This window comes from Ailuropoda melanoleuca, chromosome 6, assembly GCF_002007445.2.
Source record: "Ailuropoda melanoleuca isolate Jingjing chromosome 6, ASM200744v2, whole genome shotgun sequence".
Taxonomy (NCBI): domain Eukaryota; kingdom Metazoa; phylum Chordata; class Mammalia; order Carnivora; family Ursidae; genus Ailuropoda; species Ailuropoda melanoleuca.
Genome location: NC_048223.1, coordinates 64,404,040 through 64,430,807, shown reverse-complemented (window position 1 = coordinate 64,430,807; position 26,768 = coordinate 64,404,040). Strand labels below are relative to the sequence as shown.

At 35.5% G+C, this 26,768-nt stretch overlaps 1 protein-coding gene across 1 annotated transcript in view; it reads right to left on the bottom strand.

Annotated features, from left to right (window-relative positions):
• Positions 1-25,801, bottom strand: part of PHYHIPL (phytanoyl-CoA 2-hydroxylase interacting protein like) — an 80,643-nt gene extending 54,842 nt beyond the window's left edge. Inside the window, exon 1 of the mRNA XM_034662539.1 lies at positions 25,296-25,801. Coding sequence (XP_034518430.1) covers positions 25,296-25,401 — 106 coding nt within the window. The 5' untranslated portion in view covers positions 25,402-25,801. The remainder of the gene's footprint in view (positions 1-25,295) is intronic.
• Positions 25,802-26,768: the final 967 nt, after the last annotated feature.

Sequence of the window (26,768 nt, the reverse complement as noted above, 5' to 3'; positions counted from 1 at the left end):
TGGAACCAAATTAAATTTGCACTAATCCAAGGACTTTGAAATTAATGATACTCCTCCTCCTCTTTTTTTTTTTTTTAAATAAATGAATTCTCACTTGACTGACAGGGAAAATTCAAAGCATCCATAAAAAAGGGATCTGGTAAAAGTCATCACACCTAAACTCACAAAATAATAAAATATGACTTTTAACATCATAACCACTTAGACTATTTAGAATGGTTATGAACTGTCCCTTCAAATCATACCATGTACAATAGTAACATACAACTTAAATGGCAGCACAGTCATCAATTTTCACAATATTTTAATACTAATTAAAGGTCCAGTCTCCTAGCAAGGTAGAACATTTTAAATTTAATATTTTTATATCCTGAAAGCATATATTATGACTTGTTTTCCTTCTTGATAGCTCTTTTTATAGTTTCTCAGAAACTAGCTTAAACCCCATATACATTCTATAAACCCTGTATACTCTATAGCCAAAGGAAGACTTTTCATGGAATTTGACCTTGACATAGATTTCTATAACAACGATGAAACCATTAGGCCTCATTTTTTCTCTTTCTAGTCAATGGAAAGGAATTCTTTTTTTTTAAAATATTTTATTTATTTATTCGACAGAGATAGAGACAGACAGACAGCGAGAGAGGGAACACAAGCAGGGGGAGTGGGAGAGGAAGAAGCAGACTCATAGCGGAGGAGCCTGGTGTGGGGCTCGATCCCATAACGCCGGGATCACGCCCTGAGCCCTGAGACGCTTAACCGCTATGCCACCCAGGCGCCCCAATGGAAAGGAATTCTTGTACATGCAGCTAACTGAGCAATTCACTAGGATCTATGATCTATTTAGTAATCTTTACATTCTGCAAAAGTTGAAATATGTATACACTGCAGTTTATGTTAATGTGATCTTAGCTCTGTATTATATGTACAAATTACATGTACATTGTATAAATTACAAAATAAAAATATTAACAATTAATTTGAAAAAAAACCTATCTGAAGTATTCCTATTACTGATTTTATGTTGTAGGATGATATATCAGTTAAGAGCCCTGGAATTACACAAAGCTGGTATAAGTCCTGTTTCTGTTATTTACTAGCTATATAATATTAGTGAGGTTATTTAACTTCAATAATCCTTGATTTTCACATCTGAAAAATGAAAAGTTTGAAATAGATAACTGTTAAGGTATTCTCTAGCTCTAAAATCCTGTGTCCTTAATTCTGGTTATAAAATGTAACACTACTTAAGCAGTAAAAACACAAAAATGGTAAAAAGTAGGTAGTATGCAGAACAAGGAAACACACAGATGCACACACACACACCTAAATTCCCCAAATCATTAAGCAAAAGTTATTTTAGCTTTAATTATCTGAACAATAGTAGCTTAAATTCTCCTCTTAACCACCCTGGGATCATGACTTGAGCCAAAGGCAGATGCTTAACAACTGAGCCACCCAGGCGCCCAGGATAACTTTTTAAATTGGTCCTTCAAGATTTGGCATATTTTTTTCTCTCACCTAATCTCTGTTAACTTCCATTCTCACTCTCAATGCCCACTTAGCCTGTGTTGGAGTGATTCCTTATACCTGGACTATTACTGCCTATTTCATCTCTCTTCCCCTCCCTACCTCTATCTCCAGGGATTTTTGCCTTCCTATTTTGTTTTCCTAATTTCTTCATCTTTTGAGTTATTTTACTTTACTTCCCTGACTCTCCCTACTCCCCACAAGTCAGGAGACCTTCTTACGTATTTTTGTTAGATGAATAAAAAATAAATGACAAACCTTTAATTTTCAAATAAGGTTTCCAATATATTTATAACTTTAAAAATATCAAGACCCAGGGACGCCTGGGTGGCTCAGCCATTAAGTGTCTGCCTTTGGCTCAGGTCATGATCCCAAGGTCCTGGGATTGAGCCCCACATTGGGCTCCCTGCATGGCGGGGAGCCTGCTTCTCCTTCTTACACTCCTCTTGCTTGTGTTCCATCTCTCGCTGTCTCTCTCTGTCAAACAAATAAAATCTTTAAAAAAAATTAAGACCCAGATTTCAATATTTTCAATTTATAATTTTGATAAGTCATTAATAAGTTTTTCAAATTTCGTTATTGAAAGGCTGAAATTGGAATGGGGAAGGCTTTGTGACATTTTGATTCCTTAAAATCATCATATTATATAGCCAAATAGGACCAAGGAAGGGCTGGCACCTACCAGAATAAGAAGGCAGATAGCATATAAATCCAATTGTTCCTGTGCCCATTCTTCCTCTGTGCTTCATCCCACAAGAGAGCACGAATGGAAATCAAGCCCAAGATACAAAGAATTAACCCAGAGTAGTTAGCAACAAAAACACACAAATGCAACTCATATGTGACCTGGGATAAAATAAAAAGTAATAAATATAAAAAATGTGCAAGAGGAGTACAAAAGAATTCTGGAAATAGAATAAAAATTAAAAGAAGGGGTAACTGTGTTTTAAGCAGAATTTAAAGGAAAGCAGGCCCTTGAATTGTTGGGGGTATTCAGCATATATAATCCTAGAGAAGTAGGAAATAATAAGCAAAAGACAATAAATAAAGTTGGTAGCATAGCCAGAATAAAAGAAGACATGAGAAAACTGAAAAGAAGAGTAAAAGTAAGGAATGCTGTCCCTAGTGGTGGTGTACAATTTGTAACTGGTAAAGCAGTTTACTTCATACTTGGTGAGATTTTAAAAGGAGAACACATGGAATGTAGAGGAAAAAAAAACAGTACATCCTACTAGTCGGCCAGGTAAGCTTGGTGAACACTGGGGTGACAGATGTCAACACCAAATGACTAAAAAAGGGAAGTTTGCAATAAACTTCATGAAAGTCTGCAAATATATTGCACTTGAATTAGGGTTCCTCAGCAGGGTAGACAGATACTGAAAACGTATTGTCAAAAAGATTATTTTTGGAGTGAGAATAAGATGTGATTGCAGGAAAGAAAGGCTAGTGATGTAGATTCACAAAGTATTCAGTCATAAAGTTATGAGATAAAGTCAGATTAGACCAATGAAGAGAAAGAATTCAAGGGATATTATCTTAAGATTTTATATGAAGAATGCCTTTAAAGGTCAATGCGTGGGAAGTCACGTGGATAATGAGAATATCTTTTGGAAAACAGGGGGACTCTTATTGGGAGTAGCAGATAGAAAAATGTTTCTAAATTTGTGGCATTGTTTTAGTTCCTCGACAAGCACCTAACCTGAGATTTCAAATACATGAGTAAAGACTTTTTTACCCAGGGAATTCATCTAAATTGCTTCATACAGAATCATGTTTTAAAAAACACATTAAAGTTCCAGTTCAAGATGGCAATATAGAAGTATCCAAAGCTTACTTTCTCCCACAGACACACCAAATCTGCAGCTAAATATGGAACAAATTCCTCTGTAAAAAAAATCCCAAAAAACTGCCTGAGTTACTCCTATGCATCAGGCAAAGGAGAGAAAGCCCACATTGAAGCAGGTAGGAGAGGCTGGGACACAATCTCACCATAAACCTTATCCCCAGAGTTATGTTCCACAATTGGGAGGGAACTCAAAACCCGGAGCTTTGAAAACCAATGGGGCTCACTCATATCCACCACAAGGCTGTAACAGTTTGAGAAATGGCTCTAAAAGGAGTCACATCCTTGGACTCACCCACCCAAGGGCGCAGCATAAAGGTAATCAGTAAGCAGGCACCCAGACTTTAGGTGAATGAGGCTCATTTGCTAATCTTAAAGTATTGGCCTGAGGAGACAGAAATCTAATTTAGCACATATCTAGGGTCCTCCTGCTGGCAGGCACCATCTTCACACTCTTCCTCTGTCTCGCTCTAGCCAGTGGGTGCCATCTTTTTCTTATTTTAATGCTAGGCTTTTTCTTTCCTTTCCTTTCCTTTTCTCTTCTTTTTTTTTCTTCTCTTTTTTTCCTACAGATACCATCTATATGCACTCCCTTACGTCTCATTCCATCCAGTAGGCACCATCTTCATATACTAGCTGGTAAGCACTATCTTTTCTCTTTTCCTTTTTCCAGGAAGGTGCCATCTATACACTTTCCCTGTGCCTAATTCTAGTTGATGGGTGTCATCTTTGCATTCTCCTTCTGCTGTTCCAAAGTGCCAGTATCTCCCAGAGGGGAATCATTACATGCATCTGGTTTTTGCAGCTACTGCCTAGAGGACACTGCTTGATTGCCTAGCTCTGGAGATGGGGCGGGGTGTGTGTGTGTGGGGGGGTAGGTGCTGCAATTCTGGGTCCCGTGGGACTGTTAACAAACAGAGAGATAGTCCTTGGCACACTACCATCCCTGGGGCACTGCACAGACAGCAAACTGAAACACACCCCCAGTCTTTCTGTGAAAGAAGCCTAGTTGCTTATCCAGGAGCTTTGGCCCAAAAAGCAGGCTTCTTCTGGTTTGGCATACAACTAGGAGCCCGTGGAGATGTTTTCAGGGAATGGAGACTGGTAGATGAAATATTTGTGTCCTCCTGCTGCCTTGTTTCAGCTTGACAGTATCTCCCTCCAAGAAAAGTTATTATACTTTTTAATATGACACCCCAATGTTTGTGGCACCCTCAACTACAGGGAGGCATTAAAAATAAGATAGGTTATCTGGCACCCCAATGTTTGTGGCTGCCACCAGGAGAAACCTATACATTTTCTGGCCCTAGTGGCCAGTGGAATGTATGCTTGTGGGTCCCACAGGACTGCAACCCAAAAAAAGAGTCAAAAGACACAGCAGCTCCATCTTTCAATGAAAGTGGTCTATTAGCTTATCAACATAAATGTAGTCTGAGGGGCAGATTTCTAATTAAGCACACGTCTAAGAGCTGACTATAATCCTTCCAGTGACCTCAGAAGACAGGCACTATCTCTGCACTCTCCCCTCTGGCTACACTCTAGACTGCCAGTATCTCCCAGAGGAAAACTTTTACATGTATCTGGTACCACTGTACCATGGTTTCTGGTACCGTGGTTTCTATATCTGGTACCTGTTTTTGCAGTTGCCACCCAGAGGATGCCCCTAACTTCTCTGCCTCTGGTAGCCAGGCAAGGCTTGTGTTCTTGAGTTCCACAGAACCATAATAATCAGACAGTTCTTGGCAGGCTACCACCCCCCAGGGCACTGCAAAGACAGCACACTAAGACACACCCCAGTCTTTCTGTTAAAGAGGCCAATTAGCTTGTCCTAGAGTTTTGGCCTGAGGGGCAGGCTTCAGGTCTGGCACACAAAAGGGACCTATGCAGGTGTTCTCAGTGAACACAGGCCAGTGGACCCCATCATTGCACTCTCACTCTGCTTTGCTACACCTCAACAGTATCTCCCAGGAGAGAGATTTTACACTCAAATGTAACCCTAATTTTTTGCAACTGCCACTGAGGGGACACCTCCATATTATCTACTTGGCTCTGGAAGCCAGTGCGGTTTGAGCTTATGGTCCCACAGAACTGTATATATTTGTGTGATTTAAAAGCTGCTGCATGAGGGTCTAGCTTCCAATCAGCCTGAATCTAGATGCTGAGTGAGATGCTCCCCTTTGGGACACTGACAGGTCTGGGCATACCCTCAACTACAGGGAGGCATTAAAAATAAGATAGGCTGTTTGGACAATCACAAAGTTTTGAGAGAAGCCAAGAGCTAGGGTAGGGTTGAACAAAAAAAAATTAATCTCCTATATGAGGCCACTCTAACACAACTGGAAGATGTGGCTATTTCATCTAATGTATAGAAACCAACACAGAGAGTCAAGCAAAATGAAAAGAAACAGAGGAATATGATCCAAATGAAAGAATTAAATGAAACTTCAGGGGAAAAGAGGTAATGAAATGGAGATATGCAATTTACCTGATAAAGAGTTCAAAGTAACGGTCATAAAGATATTTGTGGAACTCAAGAGAAGGATGGATGAACACAGTGAGAATTTCAACAAAAAAACCAGAAAATATATGAAAGTACAAAACAGAAAAGTCACAGAGCTGAAAAATACATAACTTAAAAATACACTTGGGGGGCTGTTCAACAGCAGACTAGATAAAGTAGAAGAAAAGATCAGTAACTTGAGGACAGGGCAGTGGAAATCACTCAAACACAAAGGCAAAAAAGGAAAAAGAAGGAAAACAAGGTGAAAATAACTAAGGGGCTTATGGACAACATCATTTGGACTAACATTTATATTATATGGGCTCCAGAAGGAGAAGAGAAAGAGAAAGGGGCAGAAAACTCATTTGAAGAAATAATGGCTGAAAACTTCCCTAACTTAAGAAAGGAAATAGAACTCCAGATACAGGAATCCCAGAGAATTCCAAATAACAAGAACCCAAAAAGACTCACACCAAAACACATTATAATTAAAATGTCAAAATTTTTAAAAAGGAGAAAATATTAAAAGCATAAAGAGAAAAATGGCTGGTTTTTATAAAAGAAATCCCCACTAGACTATTAGCTGATTTTTTTAGCAGAAACTTTGCAAGCCAGAAGAAAGTAGCATGATTTATTCAAAGTCCTGAAAGAAAAAAAACTTCCAACCAATAATACTCTATTCAGCAAGTTATAATTCAGAATTGGAGAGAGAGATTTTTCCAGACAAGCAAAAGTTGAAGGAGTTCACCACAAGGAAACTAGCCTTACAAGAAATATTACATGGAGCTTTTTTAAGCTGAAAAAAAAGAGTCACTAGTAATAAGAAAGCATATGAAAGTACAAATCTCACTGGGAAAGGTAATTAAATATATAGTTAAGATAGTGGATCCATTACTTTTATAAAGTTAGCGTGAAAGTTAAAAGACAAAAGTAGTAAAACTAGCAACTGTAATAATTACTTAAGGAATACACAAAATAAAATGATGTGAAATGTGACATTAAAAACATAAAATGTGAGTGGGAGAGTTATAATGTGGAGCTTAAGTATGTGTTCAAACTTAAGCTGTTATCAAAATATATGGTTACACATTTGTTATACGTAAGCCTCAGAGTAGCCACAAAGCAAAAATATGTATTAGATGCACAAAAGATAAAGTGAAAGGTATCTAAGCATTTCACTAAAGAAAGTCATGAAACCATAAAGGAAGAGACCAAGGGAAGAAAGGAACAGAGAGAACTATAAAACATGCAGAAAACAATTAACAAAATGGCAATAAGTACATATTATCAATAATCAGTTTGTCAATAGACTAAATCCTCCTATCAAAAGACATAGAATGCCTGAATTGATAAAAGAAACAAGACTCATCTGTATGCAGTCTACAAGACTCACTTCAGATGTAAGGACACCAACATACTCAGATTTACAACTAGGCACCATCTACATCCAAATAAATAAAATGGAGGGCAATCTGGAGACTGGCAGAACAAACTCCACAACTAAATAAAAGTAGACAACATATAGTGATAAAGAAAAAAAATTTAAAAGAGGCAAGATAAAAGAAGACAGTAACTTAAAAAGGAAAACCTATAAGGCTAGCAGAAGATTTTTTGACAGAAACTTTACAAGATAGAAGGAGAAAGTGAAAGGATGGAAAAAGATATTCCCTGCAAATGGAAACCAAAAAACTTAGGGTAGCTATACTTAGATCAGACAAAATAGACTTCAAAAATTAGACTGCAATAGTAAACACACAAAAGTATTACATATTAATAAAGAGGTCAATCCAACAAGGGTATATAACATTTGTAAATATTTATGGGCCCAACATAGAAGCATCTAAATATAAAGCAGATATCATTAGACAGCAATGCAATAATAGTAGCGGGGGGGGGGCACCTGAGTGGCTCAGTCGATTAAGCCTCTAACTCCTGATTTCAGCTCAGATCATGGTCTCAGGGTCATGCGATCAAGCCCTGTGTGGGGTTCCACGTTGAGCGTGGAGCTTGCTTAAAAATTCTCTCTCCCTCTCCCCGTACCCCTCTCCACTTGCATGCTAAGAAAATTATTAAAAAAATAATAATAGGGGAACTTAATACCCCACTTACATCAATATCCAGATCATCCAGACAGAAAATCAATAAGGAAACATTGAGCTTAAACAACATGTTAGACCAGGTGGACTTAATAGATGTTGTATACATCTGTTTTGTATAAACATTCCATCTGAAAGCAACAGAATACACATTCTTCTGAAGTGTATAGATCATATGTTAGGCCACAAAAAAAGTCTTAATAAATTTAAGAGGACTTAAATAAAGTCTTAATAAATTTAAGAGGACTGAAATCATATCAAGTATCTTTTCTGACCACAATGATATGAAACTAGAAATCAATTACAAGAAGAAAACAGAGAAGTTCACAAACATGTGGATATTAAACAACATGCTACTGAACTTCCAATGAAAAAAAGAAATCAAAATAGAAATTAAAAAATACCTGAGACAAAGGAAAATGGAAATATAACACACCCAAAACTTATAAGATGTAGCAAAAGCAGTTCCAAGAGGGAAGTTCATAGTGATAAATGTCTATATCAATAAACAAGAGAAATTCCAAATAAACAACCTAACAACTCAAAAAACTGGAAAAGGAGGAAAAAATTAAGACAAAAGTTAGTAGAAGGAAGGAAATAAAGGTTAGAGCAGGAATAAATAAAATAGAGACTAAAAAGAAATAGAAAAGATCCATGAAACTTAAAGCTGTTCGTTGATAAAATAAACAAAACTGACAAACCTTTAGATAGACTCACCAAGGAAAAAAAAAGAGGACACAAATAAGAATCATAAATGAAAAAGGAGATGTTACAACTGATACCACAGAAAGATAAAGGATCCTAAGAGACTATTATGAAAAATTATATGCCAACAAATTGAACAACCCAGAAGAAATGAATAAGTTCCTAGAAACATGTAACCTACCAAGACTGAATCATGAGATATAGAAAATATGAACAGAGCAATTACTAGTAAGGAGACTGGATTCATAATCAAAAACCTCCCAACAAACAAAAGTCCAGGACCAGAAGGTTCTCTGGTAAATTCTACCAAACATTCAAAGAAAAATTAGTACCAGTTCTTTTCAAATTCTTCCAAAAAATAGGAGAGAAGACTTCCAAGCTCATCTTACAAGGCCTGGATTACCCTTATACCAGAACCAAGCAAGTATGCCACAGGCAAAGAAAATTACATGCCAGTATCCCTAACGAACATAGATGCAAAAATCCTCAACAGAATATTAGCAAACCAAATTCAACAATATATTAAAATAATCATATGCAGTGATTTAGTGGGATTTATTCCAAGGACTCAAAAGTGGTTCAACACCCAAATGTGAATTATTAGAATATACAATATTTATAAAACAAATGATAAAAATCATACAATCATCTCATAGACACAGAAAAAAGCATTTCACAAAATTCAACACTCATTAATGGCAAATGCTCAACTAAGTGGGAATACAGGGACTGTATCTCAACATAATAAAGGCCATGTATGACAAACCCAGAGCTAACCTCATACTCAATAGGGAAAAGAAAAAAGCTTTTCCTGTAAGATTGGTAACAAAGGATGCCTCCCTCTTGCCATTTTTACTCAAAATAGTATTGGAAGGCCTATCAAGAGCAATTAGTCAAGAAAAAGAAAAAAGATCTAAAATGGAAAGGAAGAAGTAAAACTGTCACTATTTTCAGGTGACATGACATAGAAAATGCTAGATTGCATTTCTTTTTTTTTTTTTTTTTAAAGATTTTATTTATTTATTCGACAGAGATAGAGACAGCCAGTGAGAGAGGGAACACAAGCAGGGGAAGTGGGAGAGGAAGAAGCAGGCTCAGCAGAGGAGCCTGATGTGGGGCTCGATCCCATCACACCAGGATCACGCCCTGAGCCGAAGGCAGACGTTTAACCGCTGTGCCACCCAGGTGCCCCTAGATTGCATTTCTATACACTAATAACAAGCTAACAGAAAGAGAAATTAAGAATTAAGATACAATTGCCTCAAAAAGAATAAAATACCTAGAAATAAACTTAACCATGAAGGTAAAGTATCTTATGTTGAATTTTATAAAACATTAATGAAAGAAACTGAAGACACAAATAAACGGAAAGATTTTCTATGCTCATGGATTGAAAGACTTAAAATTGTTAAAATGTTCGTATTACTCAGAGCAATCTGTAGATTCAATGTAATCCTTATCAAAATTCCAACGGCATTTTTACAGAAATAGAACAAATGATTCTTAAATTTGCATGGAACCAAAAAGGATCCCAAATAACCAAAGCAATCTTGATAAAGAACAAAGCTGGAGGCATCACACTTCCTGATTTCAAACTATATTTCAAAGCTATAATCAAAACAATATGGCATTGGCACAAACGCAAACACATATATCAATAGAACAGAACAGAGAGCCCAGAAATAAACCTACACATATATGTCAATTAATTTGTGACAAAGGAGCCAAGAATATACAACAGGGAAAAGACAGCCTCTTTAATAAATGGCGTTGGAAAAATTGGGATAGCCACATGCAAAACAATGAAACTAGATCATCATCTTACATCATACACAAAAATTAATTCAAAAAGGATTAAATACTCGAATGTAAGACCTGAAACCATAAAACTCTAAAGAAAACATAGGCATTGGTCTTGGCAAAAATTTTTTTGCATTTGACACTAAAAGGAAAGGCAACAAAAGCAAAAATAAACAAATGAGACTACATCAAACTAAAAGATTCTGCACAGCAAAGAAAATCCATAACAAAAAACAGAACCTAGAATGAAAGAAAATGTTTGCAAACCAGGTATCTGATAAAGGGTTAACATCCAAAATAAATAAAAACCCACACAATAGCAAAAAACAATATGCTTAAAACTGAGCAGAATATCTGAATAGACATTTTTCAAAAAAGTATACAGGTGGCCAACAGACACATGAAAAGATGCTCAACATTACTAATCAGGGAAATGCAAATCAAATATAAAAAGATATTACTTCACATCTGCTAAATAGCTATTATCAAAAAGACAAAAAATAACAAGTGTTGGCAAGGATTTGGAGAAAAGGGAACACTTGGGCACTGTTGGTGGGAATGTAAATTGGTGAAATCACTACGGAAAACAGTACGGAGGTTCCCAGAAAAATTAAAAATAGAAGTACCATATAATCCAGCAATTCTACTTCTGGGAATTCATCTGAAGAAACAAAAACACTAATTCAAAAAGATATTGTTCCTCCATGTTCACTGCAGCATTATTTATGATAGCCAAGACTTGGAAACCTAAAGGATAAACAAAATGTGGTATACTTATGGAATATCATTCAGCCATAAAAAATTGAAATCTTGCCATTGTTGGCAACATGGATGGACATTGAAGGCATTACTGTAAGTGAAGTCAGACAGAAAAAGACAAATGACTTACATGTAGAATCTAAAAAACAAAAACAAAAAATGAGCTCATGGATATAGAGAACAGATCGGTGGTTGTCTGAGGCAGTGGGGTGGGATGGGATGGGGGTGGCAAAATGGGTAAAGGGAACCAAAAAGTATAAATTTCCAGTTACAAAATGAGTAAGTCATGGAATGGAATATTCATCTTGGTGACTACAGTTAATAATACTATACTGCATATTTGAAAGTAGCTAGGAGTGTGGATCTTGAAATTTCTCATCAGGAGAAAAAAAAATGTATAACTATGTATGGTGATGGACGTTAACTGGATTTATTGTGGCCATCATTCTGCAATACATACAAATATCAAATCATTACCTTGTATACCTGAAACTAATTATAACATTGTCATTTATACCTCAATAAAAATATATTTAAGAAATTGTTTTTGATGATAAGGAAAGGGTATATAATTATGTGTTATAATCATAATATTCACCTTTGAATGTTGGGTGGATTCATTTATTTCAGATATGTCTTGTATAAAGCAAGATATGTAAAATAGAATGAATAAAAATTTTTTGTTAAAATTTGATCTGGTGCCCCTATATAAAAAAATGCTGAGTGTGTATATAAGTGCAATCAATTCTTTAGAAATTATATACACATACTACCAAACTAATATGCTATGGAAAAAATAGAAACAAACTGATAAAATATGCAATACTTTAATTTATTTTTACTTATTACTAAAAGATATATATGACTATGTGCTCTTGAGAATCTTGCTCAACATTTTATGATATAGCAATTTAAACAACCAGCTCTAAATCCGATTTAGATATCTAGTTTAGAGAGTTGTCACAGTTGGAAAATATATCACAAAAGAATGGGTACATAAGAATGGAGAAAGTACATCAACAGGTGTATTATGAAACACTAATATTGTTCACTTCTCAATTCCATATACCAGTTATATACAGGTACCTCATGCACATTCAGTATACATGATAGTTTGATATACCTGATATTAATCTATACATGTAAAGATTAATCACTTATTTTTTTCTTATTTTAGCTGAGATAAAATATTAATAGAAGTTTTATTACTTTCTTCCATGGCTTAATTGATTATCCTATTGCCCACTGGGATTCATACACAATATACTGATGGCATTTACATAACACTTTGAAAGTTCTTGAATTATAAAAGAATATAATTTCCCCATAAAAAGTAGTACAGTACTACAGAAAAATGAAAGTAAGCTGTTTTCAGACCCTCAGTGATAATACAAGACAATAAAGTCATTTTAAAAGCAATTAAATTCTGCCACCAAAATAAATTATGATACCTTATATTGTTAGTATAATACCATTACTCAATGCAAATGTTTTACAAAACTACTTTTTTATCTGACAAAAACTATTCTGGGTAAAATCTTTTTGCTCCTTTCTGTTTTCTTACACTACCACACTTAGCTTTCTTAAGAGTTATGTTTTACTTAGGGGCGCCTGGGTGGCACAGCGGTTAAGCGTCTGCCTTCGGCTCAGGGCGTGATCCCAGCGTTATGGGATCGAGCCCCACATCAGGCTCCTCTGCTATGAGCCTGCTTCTTCCTCTCCCGCTCTCCCTGCTTGTGTTCCCTCTCTCGCTGGCTGTCTCTATCTCTGTCAAATAAATAAATAAATAAAATCTTAAAAAAAAAAAAAAGAGTTATGTTTTACTTAAAAACAGTGTTTTAACATTTCAGAAAAGTTCTGTGTGCTCAAAGTAAAGGAAAAAAAAATAAAGAAATGTTGATAGAAAGCTGGACAACAAGTTTGCAAACTCTTAGGTAAATGATACAGGTGCAACATTCTAAGTGTACTTTTGAAATCTGTCAGCACAATTACAATTTAGCTACATTTGAAATGGCATGTAAAAAGATGAAGCTAAAAATCTTTGAATTTCTAGTGTCTACTACATACTTCCCCTCATAAAAATTTCATAGATAATTTAAGACACCATTATTTAAAACAATTTATTTGGTATTACATTTCAGTGCCATTTTGCCTTTCTGGCAAATACTTCTGCAGGAAACAAGAATACTAGAGAAATGACAGAGAAACACTATGGTAGGGAAAATAATTATTCCCTGATTAATGCGTTTTGTAAGTTTAGATTTCATGTCAGCATATCTACATTTTAAAATGCAATGAAATTAAGTAAACACACACACATCCATTATTTGTGCTAAATAGCATCATGCATATATCCAGGGAAATATATTTAAGATTTTCATTGAAATATTAATACATTATAATGAAACCAAAAGGACTCTATATGTCACAAAACTAAAATTGTAAAGTATTAATACTACAGAAAAAAATGAAAAAAATCTTCAAATGATTATGAAGTACAGTGAAGAAAAAGTTCATTATTGATCATAGGACGCTTTCAGGAATATTTGTGAAGATCTCAGAAATATTTATATAGAAGAAGATATACTTCTACAATATATGGAGCAGAATAAAAATTCTGGTAGAGGTGGTTAGATTGTATTTGGAATGTTTACCACTATTTCAACCTTGAATTTTATTACTGTAAATTATATTACTAGAATTTGAATGAGTAAAGCTTTTAGCAAAACAAGTAGCATAAACAGCAAATTCCAGAACCACTGTTTTTCAGTCATTAGGGTCATTAGGTTTTCCCTATTTTTTTTAAATCACTAAAAATAACTACCAAAAAAGCCATATCAAGCCTCACAGAAATAGTGTGATATAGTGAACTGCACCAGAAAAGGACAATATATAAATAGGCTCAAACACTCAGCCTTGAAAAGTTGCACAAAAACTGTATTTATTTAAAAGGAAGACTTATCTAAGCTTAAACACAAAGAATCTGCAAACAAACAAAGAGCCCACACATAAATTAAGTGTAAGAAAGACTATGTCCTACTTAGGCTAGCCATTCTATAAAAACCCTAGAAAACATTAAAATTAGTGGATTCAAATCAAAGAAAATCTTGGAAATATACATTCACTATGAAATCCTTGGAAATAACTTTGGTGAAGATTTTAGTTTTTCTTTGGACTCCAATGTCATTATTTTTCTGCTAATTTGAATTCCAACAGTTCGTTTATTTTATGCACTGCAGACTATGTTGCCAAAGAGGGAAAAATTAATCTAGTATATTTCTACAATAAACACAGATTATCATACACTTAATTCCCTCTCTAGTCAAAATAAGGGAGAGAAATTTATCAAGTACAGAATTAAGGCCAATTGTATTTTTTCCATGTTAATTGCCTCAAATAACCACACCCAAGCCAAATTTAATTATATCAAAATAAATTAATTTTCAAATGCTCTTTTTAGACACCACAAATAAAAGAGACCAGCATTCAAATTTATTTAACTCTAATGAGCAGTTCAGCAATTTGACATGGGTCTAAAGGACTGACTGGAGGATGAAGTAAAGAAAACCGGACAAAGGAGAAACAAAAACCCAGAAAACCATCTTTATCCTCAAAGTCCCTGTTTGAGACACAGATGGACATTTCTAACAATCTTCTGGTCATTTCCATCTAGGTATTGCACAGGCATCTGAAACCTAATTTGTAGAGAAAAGGCTTTATTTAATAGCTTGTTATCAAGGCTACTTCTTCACATTCCCTCCAAACAACAAACTTTATTTACTCGTCAAAATACACCCAGCTCCCAATTTAGCAAATTGAGCCATCAGCAACAGTTCCTTTCTTGTATCTCTCACTTCCAGTTTAATCACAGCCAAAAGAATTTTACTTTAGCTTTTTTCTGACATTTCTGACATTGCAACAAATATGTTAAATTAGTAAACTGTTATCAAAAAACTGAAATAAAACATTGGTACATGTCTGAAAATAAGAGAATAAAAATTACCCATCACAAATAGTTAATTAATTCAAATGTTGAGGCTATGTAAAATCCTTCCAATTTAAGGGGATGAGAATATGAATGTGACAGATTTCTCCATTTACTTTTGTAGAAGTTTTTCAAACAGATAAATTTAAGAATGATAAAACAACACACAGTGGAGAAGAAAATTTTAATGTCTAAGTTTTTTAACTCATCATCAACTAATTGTCAGAAATACTGAGATAACTATATTAAGGAAAGTGGAAAAAATTTTTTAAATTTCAGGAGCGGTAGCTCCTATAAAAGCTATTGCCAGCTTCATTAAGTCAAAATTTCTCCTAATAAGAATTGGATATTAAGATATTTCAAAATAGTTTTAAGTAATCATATATAGACCAACATTTAAGTTGAATGGGTTTTTTTTGAGCTAATTATAATACCATGAATGGAAAATTTCAAAATTCATTTTTCATACCAAACTTAGGCAGCTCACCTGAAAAAAGATATAAATGCTTCAAAAGAAACAAGAAATACTTCATTAATATAAAAACACTTTGATAAAGATTTAAAATAGAAATACCATACAGTCCAGTAATTCCACTACTGGGTATTTACCCAAAGAAAGCAAAAACACTGTCTCAAAGATATATGCACACCTATGTTTACTGTAGCATTATTTATAATAGACAAGATACGGAAGCAACCTAAGTGTCAATCAATAGATGAATGGGCAAAGATGTGGTATATACATATGAATATTACTCAGCCATAAAAAAAAAAAAGAGATCTTGCCATTTGCTACACCATGGATGAATCTAGAGGATATAATACTCAATGAAATAAATCAGAGAAAGGCAAATACTATATGATTTTACTCATATGCAGAATTTAAAAAACAAAACAAATGAATAAACAAACGAAAAGCAGAAACAGAACCACAAATACAGAGGACTGATGGTTGCCAGAGGGGAAGAGAGTGTAGGAATAGGCAAAATGGGTAAGGGGAGTGGGAGGTTCAGGATTCGAGTTATGAAATGAATGTCACGGGTATGAAAGGTACAGCAAAGAGTATACAGTCAACAGTATTGTAATAGCATTGTATGGTGACAGATGGTAGGCACGTTTGTGGTGAGCATAGCATAAAGCAAAGAGTTTTGGAATCACTACGTTTTTCACCTGAAACTACTGTAACATTGTGTTTCAACTATACTTCAATAGAAAAGGAAAAAACCCTGTGATAAACATCTTTCAAATATAATAGGCAAATTAATTTGATTATCTAGCTTTTTAATAAGCTGAAGAAACTCAATTTGATAATACAGTCACAATGTTACCAAGCTTATAAATGCAGATAAAGTGTCAGTAATAAAACTGATCCTTACAGTCAAGATTAATCATGCAAGTAAAATAAATTTAACTGCTCTGAAATTTTAAGCGATCAGCACAAAGGTATGAGCTTTAAAAAAAGTTACCAAAAATACCTCAGAATATTACAAGATACATTATTTTCTCACTGAACAATGAAAAAAATGAACTGACTGATGAACAGAGTCCATCACCTCCCTCCAAAAGGAATACTTACTCTTTGATTCCACTTGAAAAAAAAAATCTATTTAAGTCTAAATCAGTTTATTTGAAGAGTATCCTGAGAAAGCAAAATGAGCTTAATTAAAAACATTAGCAATTGTCACTACTTATTTGTGTGAACCGGAATTTCCTAGGTATAATACAATAAAAATAAAATACAGAAATAAAGTAGAGGTTGAGGCTGATATAAAATAGCAACTTCAAGTATAACCACTGAGTTTAATTCCTCACTATACTCATTGACTGACTTTACTGGAAAAATGCTGTTAAGTTTGAAATTACAGGATAGATGTACACTAATTAAAAGCTACTTTTACTCGTTAGAGTTCTGCAAAATGTTTTAAAAACAAGGTTCTCGGGTGCCTGGGTGGCACAGTCGCTAAGCGTCTGCCTTCGGCTCAGGGCGTGATCCCGGCCTTCTGGGATCGAGCCCCACATCAGGCTCCTCTGCTAGGAGTCGGCTTCTTCCTCTCCCACTCCCCCTGCTTGTGTTCCCTCTCTCGCTGGCTGTCTCTCTCTGTCAAATAAATAAATAAAATCTTTAAAAATAACAATAACAATAAAATAATAAAAACAAGGTTCTCAAAAAAATTTAAAAAAATAAAATAAATAAAAGCAAGGTTCTCTAAAAATTAGAAAGTTTGAAATCTATTAATAAGATTAAAACAAGATAAATCCAAACAAGATAAATCCAAACTCCTAATCATGGCATAAACTAGTTAGCCCTAACTAGATTTCAGCTTATTTTCCCACAAGGAACACCTTTTTTCCATCAATACTAAATGCTATGTATTGCTAGAACATGCATGAATTTATGCCTTTATATATGCTCTTATCTCAACCAGAAATGCCCTTATCCCACTTCTCCTGGCAAATTTTTCTCTTTCTTTTAATATACAGAAAAAAATGTTGCTTCCTCTGTAAAGCCATCGAGAGACTTAAGACAGAACTAACTACTTTCTCTTCTACACTCTATTATAATATTATCACGTTATTATATTTATCTATTTAAATTGATTGTCTCCCTAAATGCCAGCAAATCCTTTAAACGTAATGATCCAAGTTACATTCATTCTTGGATCCTTTTTTTTTCCTGTTCTTAACACAGACCCTAAAGTTGGAATACATGCATTAATAAATAGAAAAATTACATGCAAGTAAAAGAACAAAAAGAAACAATCAAACTGATTAAGTTTAGTACCTAAAAATTAATTACTGAATAAAAATAGAATGGCACTATCTTCCAGCCATTATACTCAAAGTTTGGTCGGGAAACTACCAGGCTCTGGTGAGATAATATAAAAAGTAGAATTAAGAATTTGGAAACTTTTTATAGGAATTTGACAGAGATTGTCATGTTTGTTGAATCTTTTAGGATCTTTTAAATTTCATTTTTCTAATTATTCATTTTATTATATTTTTGTGAAGTATCAGCCAGTGACAGATTAAATATTGAAAAAAAGCAAAATACAGATAGATTGAGAAGCACAACATTAGACTATGGAAGACAGAAAAATAAGACTTGACTCAAAAAAAAGAACCTTGACTCTTTTTCAATGAGAATTTGGTTTACAAGGAAGAATATGATATATACACAAACTGTTGTATTATGTATCATAACTACCCATATTTCTCAAAGTTCACATCATCATCTTTGACACTTTAAAACCTATCTATTGATAGAATTATAACTGTATCTGGAAATACTAATGCATAACTAGTATTTCTTTCTAAAGTTATTTATATGAAAACTAGATTTTAAGTTAAAATCAGGGCTTGTTTCTTTCACTGCCTATCAGACCCGAAGTCATCTTTGACTGACTCCATACAGAGCTAGCCAGCTTTCTACAGCTCTCTGCCTGACCTGCAGTATCTCAAAACCCAGTAATATATAGAAACAGAATGATTATACAATTTTTTCAGAAACTCTTCTTTCAATATTTTCAAGATTAATTTATTAATCTTTAGTAAAGATTAATTTATTTTCTCAATCCTTTACAATAGAAGTTGGCAAACGCTTCCTGTAAGAGACCAGATAATAAATATTTTAAGGTTTGTAAGCTATATGGTCTACTGTCACAGCTACTCAGACTTTGTAGCAAGAAAGCAGCTACAGACAATATATAAACAAATGGTCATGGTTCTGTTCCAATAAAATTTTACTTAGAAAAACTGGCAGCAGGTTTTCAATTTGGCCCAAGGACTGTAACTTGCTGATGTCTCTTCTATATCATAGGTATAACTATAAAATCAATCATTAAGAACCTATCATTTAGTAATACTAAAAAAATTGTCATTCTTGTTTGCATTTATCATCAGCTTTTAAAATTTTAAAAACTGACAGATTCACCAACATGCAAGTTTATAAAAGACTATTTTTCAAGAAAATCGAAGTAAGTATATTGAAAAAATGTTTGTGCTTTGTCTTTAATGGCATATGTCTAGGAGAGCTATAAGCTTTTCATACTATTATTAGATAGCAACACTCCCACAGGCTATAGAAAACAAAAAGACAGATTTATTTACACTAGTTGCCACAACCACTACGACAAACAGCATATAATAAGCAAAAATCTCCACAGAAAAGCCCTTTTAAAATGAACTACAAACCTACTGAACTACAAAACTATTACAATTCGGAGTTATGATGCTTTTTGTTCAACCCACATCTATGCAATAACTTCAAAATCCTGAGATCTTGCCTACCTTTTTTTTTAACAAACCTGAACATAGATTTATTTCATCTTTAGGGTTCAAAGCTGGCCTTCTCCAGCACGTAATCACTCTTTTCCTTTAAGGGGTGAGAAACAAAGCTGATCAGAAGCTAATCACTCTAAAACTGAAGTTAAACCCTAATCTTCCCTTTTCCACTCAAGTTCTAGTATCCCCAGTGGAATATATAGTTCTATAAACAATTCTCTTTATCATTCTAGAACTCTTTTCCCCAGAACGTAAGAGGAATTGCTAAATGTTTCAGTTTCCAAGGAAGTCTTTTACTGTCAGATTCCAAATGTCTTAATATAAATGTTCCTTTTACTTTATTTCTGATCTCCCAGACTTAAAATCCTAAAATTATTCCTTATCACTTTTCATATTGCTTGAAAATTCAATCACAAAGTTTGTAATTATTTTTGGATTTCTTTTCCACGCTTGCCACTCATTATCTTTCCATAAACAGAACATGTTGATACTGCCTACCCATTTTTTCCTGTTGAAAACTCTTCAGTGTTACTACACATTTCTACTAGAAGTCTTCCACAAATACTGATTTTACTTCTCATATGTATGGGTGTAAAATACAGACTGCTTAAAAAGACAATTTAACCACTGTGTAATAATAAAATATGTTAAAAGGTAGTAAAGAGTAAGGCAAATGCTTTAAAATAGTAAAAACAGAATTTAAATAACAGTAAAAAGATTCTCACAGAGAAATTTAACAGAAGTGGAAAATAAACCCAAGAAAGAGGCAAATGCTGTAAGGAAAAACTAAAATGCACTTACTCAGGGCACAGAAGGAAAATCAGAAACTAGAAGGATTATCCTTACTGCAGAAATTGATATAGCTGCTGTTATCTCTGAAGTCCAAGATAATATATAAAAATAATCAATTAACTCTACTCACATAAAGTTAAGGAAAGATCATGATTGGGCCTACCTGAGGGGGAATATCAGCAGTGAGAAACCAAGTAACTTAGAAGTTGTCTAGATAGTGTTCTATAGAGTGAATTTCTGACTGGCTTACCTAGGCAACGAAGCAAGTTGCCAGTGTTACTACTTATTATCAGTTATTCTACCACTGGAGGGAGTCTGGTCACATATCCTTTGATGTGACTTTTACTCTAATAACTTCATCTTCTCTGGGAATGAATTAGAACCCCCACCAAGAATATGAATTGGTTTAACATAATCTGATGACTTTAAAGCTTTTTGCTTGTTTGAGCTTTTCTTTTATTTTTGTTGTGTTCCATACTCACTAAGTAAAAATTTACAGCATCTTTATAGTCATATCTGGGTCAAAGAAATGTATCCTGAGGTCACATGTGCTGGTACATATCAATCCTTAGAAAAAAAATCATAAAGAAAAATAATGTTAAATCAAGAACAGAAGGTTCTGATACAAATGACCACCCAAAGCAGATATCAAGGTCACAAGACACATGAAATGCACCAAACAGCAGGTTTGAAGTAGAAGCTGAAAAGAGCTTTTAGGATTAAGGCTGACAAGGATATTACTGATGGGATAGGTAAATATAAGCAAAAGATAGAGACTGTAACTGTGATTTTAAAGTTAACTATTTTTTTTTAATTCAGAATTTACAGTTTCCATTGTCTACTGATGACGTTGAAGTGACATAAGAAGGATTTACTAAGTAAACAAAACACAACTGAAATGAAAAACAAAGATCTAAACATTGGACAAAAAAAAAAAAAAAGAAAAAACAGTAGTTGAACTCAAGAAGGTATGTGGAGAATAATAGTCCATTTACAATAATTATTCTCTATTTTGTGTCAAGAATTATAAGAAATGATAGAAAATACTTCATGTAATTATTTTAAAAACCCTATAGGATTGATATTATTATACCCATTTTACATGAGAAAGCTTAAAGCTAAAAACAGGTTAAGTAATTTGCCTAACGTAATATATCTAATACAGCACTGTGCTAACTAATAAGCATTTCTGTGTTACACTTCCAAAGTTAAAATTTGTTTAATTCACATATCAATAAGCGTAAAAAAGTCACAACTGATTTATAATTTAAGTAGATATGATAAAGTCAAAATTAAAAGGAATTTATCTTTTTTAAATATGTAAAAAAGAGAAAACCTTTTTTTCTTTTCCCTCATAAAACTATTGTTAGACACAAAGACACGGAAATCTGTCAGGTTCTCTCTGCAATTTCCTTAAAATTTATTTCCTTGCTGAGTAGCATCATAAACTCCATAAATCGTATCTAGGCAGTCATAAAATAATCATGGTAATAATACTTGTTAAACGCAGGAAGCCTTGGGGGTGGATTTAAGTGCTATACAACAAACTAATTTTGTATTTTCTTCCGTGCTATTATAACAAGAGTGCAGGGAGCTTGGATGCATGTAAAACAACATACACATAAATCTTTCCCTTTCAGCAAGGAAAGAAAGCTTTATATATCAAGAAACATATCAAGAAAGCTTTATATATCAAGAAAGCTATATATGATTTTAAGAAAAATGAAGAGAAATAGAAGTAATGTAGAATTCTGTGTGTGGGGTTGGGTGCTGTTCTGTCTTGTCACAGGTCAATTACGGTCTGAAGTGTCTATATGAAGAAACAAACTGGAAATGGGTTCCCATATTATCAATGGTTCCTGATGAGCAATTAATGTTTTTTTTTCCTTAAACTTCTTTGGAAAATCTACAATTAAAGTAGATCATATATGCAACTTGAGGATACACAGCAGAGATGGAGGAACAGAAATACTCTTCTACTTGAAACAGAGATCACAGAAAGTACAAGATCTACAGCACATCTTCAGAGGTTTCCTAATAGAAGTCTATCCAGAATCCTCATTTTGAACTACAAGTAACACATAGGCAGAGACCATATACTAGCAACTAAAGCACACATGCCTAGGATAAAAGTACATATGAAATAACGTGTGTAGAAGAACCCTCTTAATTAAAAAATCCAATTATATGACCGCTTGGATTCTATTCCAAATTCCTCCAACTGTTAAATACTTGGAGAAACTATGAAAAAAAGGAAACATTGTGAATTATTGCTAATTATGTACATGGATTAATTTATAAGAAAACAGCAAGTGAAAAAAAAAACACCATACAAGAGCCAAGGAAACATAAGAAAGACATACAGTTTACCAGCAGCTATAACTCTTAGTTGATGAAATATATAAAACATTATAAAATTAAAAACATCTATAAGTGGAAAGAGTAAAAGAAAACATATATTTAACAACAATATTATATTTTCTCCTATTTTATTTTATCTACTTCCCAGAAATTTGTGCTCATATTTTTCCAATACCAGATTAATAGTAGAATAAAGTAAAGAGCAAACAAAATAAATGTATTTCTATGATCATAAAATCATGAAAATTTAGCACTTTTTATGTACTCAAGCATATAACAGATCTTCTGCCACATCCTAATCTTTCTGTAACATATTTACAGAAGTAAAATAATGTGACCTGAGAGGAAGTGAAGGGAGTAAATAATATCTAGCTGAATATTTCTCAATATAAGATTATGATAAATAAGGTCTGCTTGACAAACTTAATGCTACATTTTTTAATTGTTCTGCAAAAAAAAAATAAGACCTATATATTTTGGAATTGACATGTAGAGTCACAAAATAAAAAGTTAGACATTTAATAACATCTCTACACAAGCTATTCCTAATTTTTACATACTTTTAATAGAAGAGTTAGCTCTTTGTAGATATATTTTATAAAACGAAACCCTATTAATCTAACCCTATTAATCTATGTTGAATCATTAGAAGTCTGCAAATAAGTAATTTTCATAGATATTGCTAAGTGCCAGAACCCACTATTAAATGTTACATAATTTCTTCATTTTGCAGGATTCATAATGTGAACTGAAACAACTAAAAAATATTACCAAGATAAAATAGCTACTACTCTACAAGAAGAGACCACATAAATGCAGTGCTCGTTTTTGTTACTGTTAATTCTGTAAACTTCATAAAAAGGAAAAACAACTTTATTTTCCCTAATATCTTTGAAAATGTGGTAAATGCAATTTTAAGTATTAAGATTACAGGGTTCTGAGGAGTAACTATGAATCACCTATTTCCAATAACTACAGTAATAAGCTTTTGATAAATCACTGAAGTAAATGAAAATGAAATCTACTTTTACTAGATTCTTGGTTTTCTGTCAAACCAATCTAGGAAAATCAAAACATTTATAATGGTAACACCAGAAAAAGTCATCTCACAAAAGCATAAACTAAGACCCATGCAATTTCCTACGTGATATATTAAAAATAATCTCTCTAGTCTAATAATGCAAGTTTATATATGGAATGCCAAACGATTACTTTTTTTTTTAGATGCCATAAATATGTGCACCTATTACTATGGCGACCTAAGGATAAAGGAATTATAAACAGCGTTTCCAAGAGTATTTATTTATCAATACTATACCTTTTCCAGAAATTATTTAAAGTGGCTTTGGCTTCAAAGGTCAATTATTCTGTGTCCTAAATTTATTAGTAAACAGAAATTCAGTGTGCAGTTGACCTAAACTATACTGTATAGCAACGCCTAACCAAGTTATCATTTAAATGACTTTAGAAACAAGACCTCTGCCCTCTGTTTGGATAATATACTAATAAATTTTATGGCCTTATTGTGAACACAGTAGTATTTCTACATAACCTTGGCTAAAAAATATTCTTAAATCATCGTCTCCATACACTGTTAATCACTGATTCCATTTATAGCCAAAAGTATTCCCGGTCATCTTAACAACATGCAAATTGTTTTTTCTTCTTCAGATGTTCAATTTTACAATTATTTGGCCAATCAACTACTAATCAGATGACTCTTTTACAAATGAAGTTTTATTCCACATCACTGAAATAGCACTGACTCTTCAACTACTCCAAATAACACAGAAGCACTACAAGCTACTCGTACTGCACACAGTACTAGCTTATCTCTTTCATGGTCAAACCTGTGTTCAATCACTTCCTTCTTTAGGAGACTGCCAACTTTCACAATAGAATAAGCTATATAATATCAAGACACAATGGTGAGTACTCGCCACATATTCTGTACTAAAGCAGATATATTAGGCCACTCACAGATTTTTGACAGTTTCTGAATCACAGCCCCAAACACGAAGCCTGTGGCTGTCCTTGGTGCTGAAACGCACTTTTTCCCCCCGCGCCCCTTCACTGAAAAAAACCGTCAAAACCCTATTGGAGAGCATAAAAAGACTAATGAATTTGGGGGGTCTTAAGAGGGGAGGTTTAAAAAAGGAAATGATAAGTTTCTGGGCTGAGAATGCTAACTAGCGTGCGCTGGTGGAGAGGGGAAGGAAAGGGAAGGAAGAGGTACTAGAAACACCCAGAGGGCATTTCCCCTTCGGTTCGGGTAGACCCTGGAAACCGGGACTGCGGCACGACCGGAAACGCCTCGTCCGGGGCAAGAGCGGCAGGCGGGAACGGCGCCCTCGCCCGGGCAGCTCCTCCGCTCTGGGCCAAGCCGGCGAGGACCGCGAGGGGCGCCGCGGCCAAAGACTAACGCGACTTTCCACGCCAACAAGCGAGCCCTGGGGTCCTTTTGTTTCTAGCGTCTGAGGGGAGGGCGGATGAGCGGAGAGGAGCCCCACCTGTGTTTATTTGTATGGGGGGACAACAAAAGACCCTGATGCCCGGGCGAGCAGGGTCGGCAGAGTCGGGGCGGCCGCGGCGCCTGGCCGCGGGCTCGGCCCCTTTCCTCACAGCCCCCGTCGCTCTTACCGTCCCGGTCGCACAGTTGAATGGCCTCCAGGCTGAGGTTTTTGATCACCTCCTCACAGGGGCTGGTGGGGCTGTTGAGGGTATGATCCAGACGCGGCACCTCCATTTTTCCAACTCCCTTCTCAAGCCCGCCTGCTTCGTATCCAGGCTCTCTCGGTGGACGGGTGGGAGAGAAGGGCGGGAAAGGGTAGGGACTGGCGGAAGAAGGGGGACAGGAGGCCTGGGACGCGGCTCCGAGGGGCCGAGGCTGAGCCTCCGCGCTACAGAGCCGCGGCCGAGACGACGGCCGTGGCAGGAGCTCCGGGGAGTGTGAGCCTCGGAGAGACCGAGAAGGACCTGGCGCGAGAGCAGGAGGCGCGCGCTCCCGGCGGGGAGGGGACGCGTCGCGCGGGGAACGTGAGGGAGAAGGCGCGGCGCGCGCGCACGCGCGTGAGAGGACGCGCCCACCTGCTGGCGCTCGGCGCTCCTCCTTCCCCGCCCTTCCACGCGCACGCGCCCCCTGCTGCCCTCGCGCCTCAGCCCCCGCAACCCCCGCGCGAAGTGTCGGACCGCCTGAGCTCCCGGAAAGGGCGGGCGGTTGGGGGTGTGGAGCGCTGGCGTCGCCCTCTCTTCTGGTGAGGGTTGTTTGGAGCCCTTTCCCTCGTCACAGGGTCAGTGGGACCCAGGTTGGCACTGGGGAGTCTGCACGGGGAGGTGAGAAGAAGCAGATTGGTTTTTATGAAGGACTGGAAAAATATGGATCCAGATCCTTTGTATCCTTGTGTTCGAGCCCCTAGGCTGCCTCCCCGTCAAGATCTCGAGCTACTCCCCTCCAGGCCCTGCTTGCTCAGCCAGGCATTCCTCGGAAACTGCTGCGTCTCTGTGAGAGATGAGTGGATTAATTGAGGAGTGGCAGTGTGTACGGACAGAATTTTGGTCAACCCGAAGGAGGGGCAAACGTGGGGACTCAGAACTCCCACAAAGGTGAGGGAATGAGGAGATGCCAGCCAGCCTGCTGGAAAAGCAGCACGTGTGCTTCGGGGCTGACAGCCACTAATCTTTCAGCCTTCGCAACCTAGTTTGCTTCATTCATTCATTCATTCATTCATTCATTCATTCATTCAACATATAAGTATTAAATGTTTACTCTGTGTGGGGCACTGTTCTGGGCGCCAGCGAAGGGGGGAAAAACAGTACCTGACTTCATGGGTATGAAAGATCCTTTTCTAATGAAAAATGTGCTTCCTCAACTTACCTTTAATTTGCCCATTCTTTTTAATGACACTTAATATTTTGCAATGCGCTTAGTGGAGGTGAAAATGTTTTTAAAAATAAGGCAGATATAGGTCACAGCCTATTGACCTCGCTTGCCATTTGCTTTTTTGGAATAGTTTTTAGTCGTGTTGCTATCTTAGAATCAAAATAGTGGCTGCCCCACTCTCCTTTTTTTAGTGTATATGCTTGTTGGAAATTAAAGTTCCTTTTTTATTGATT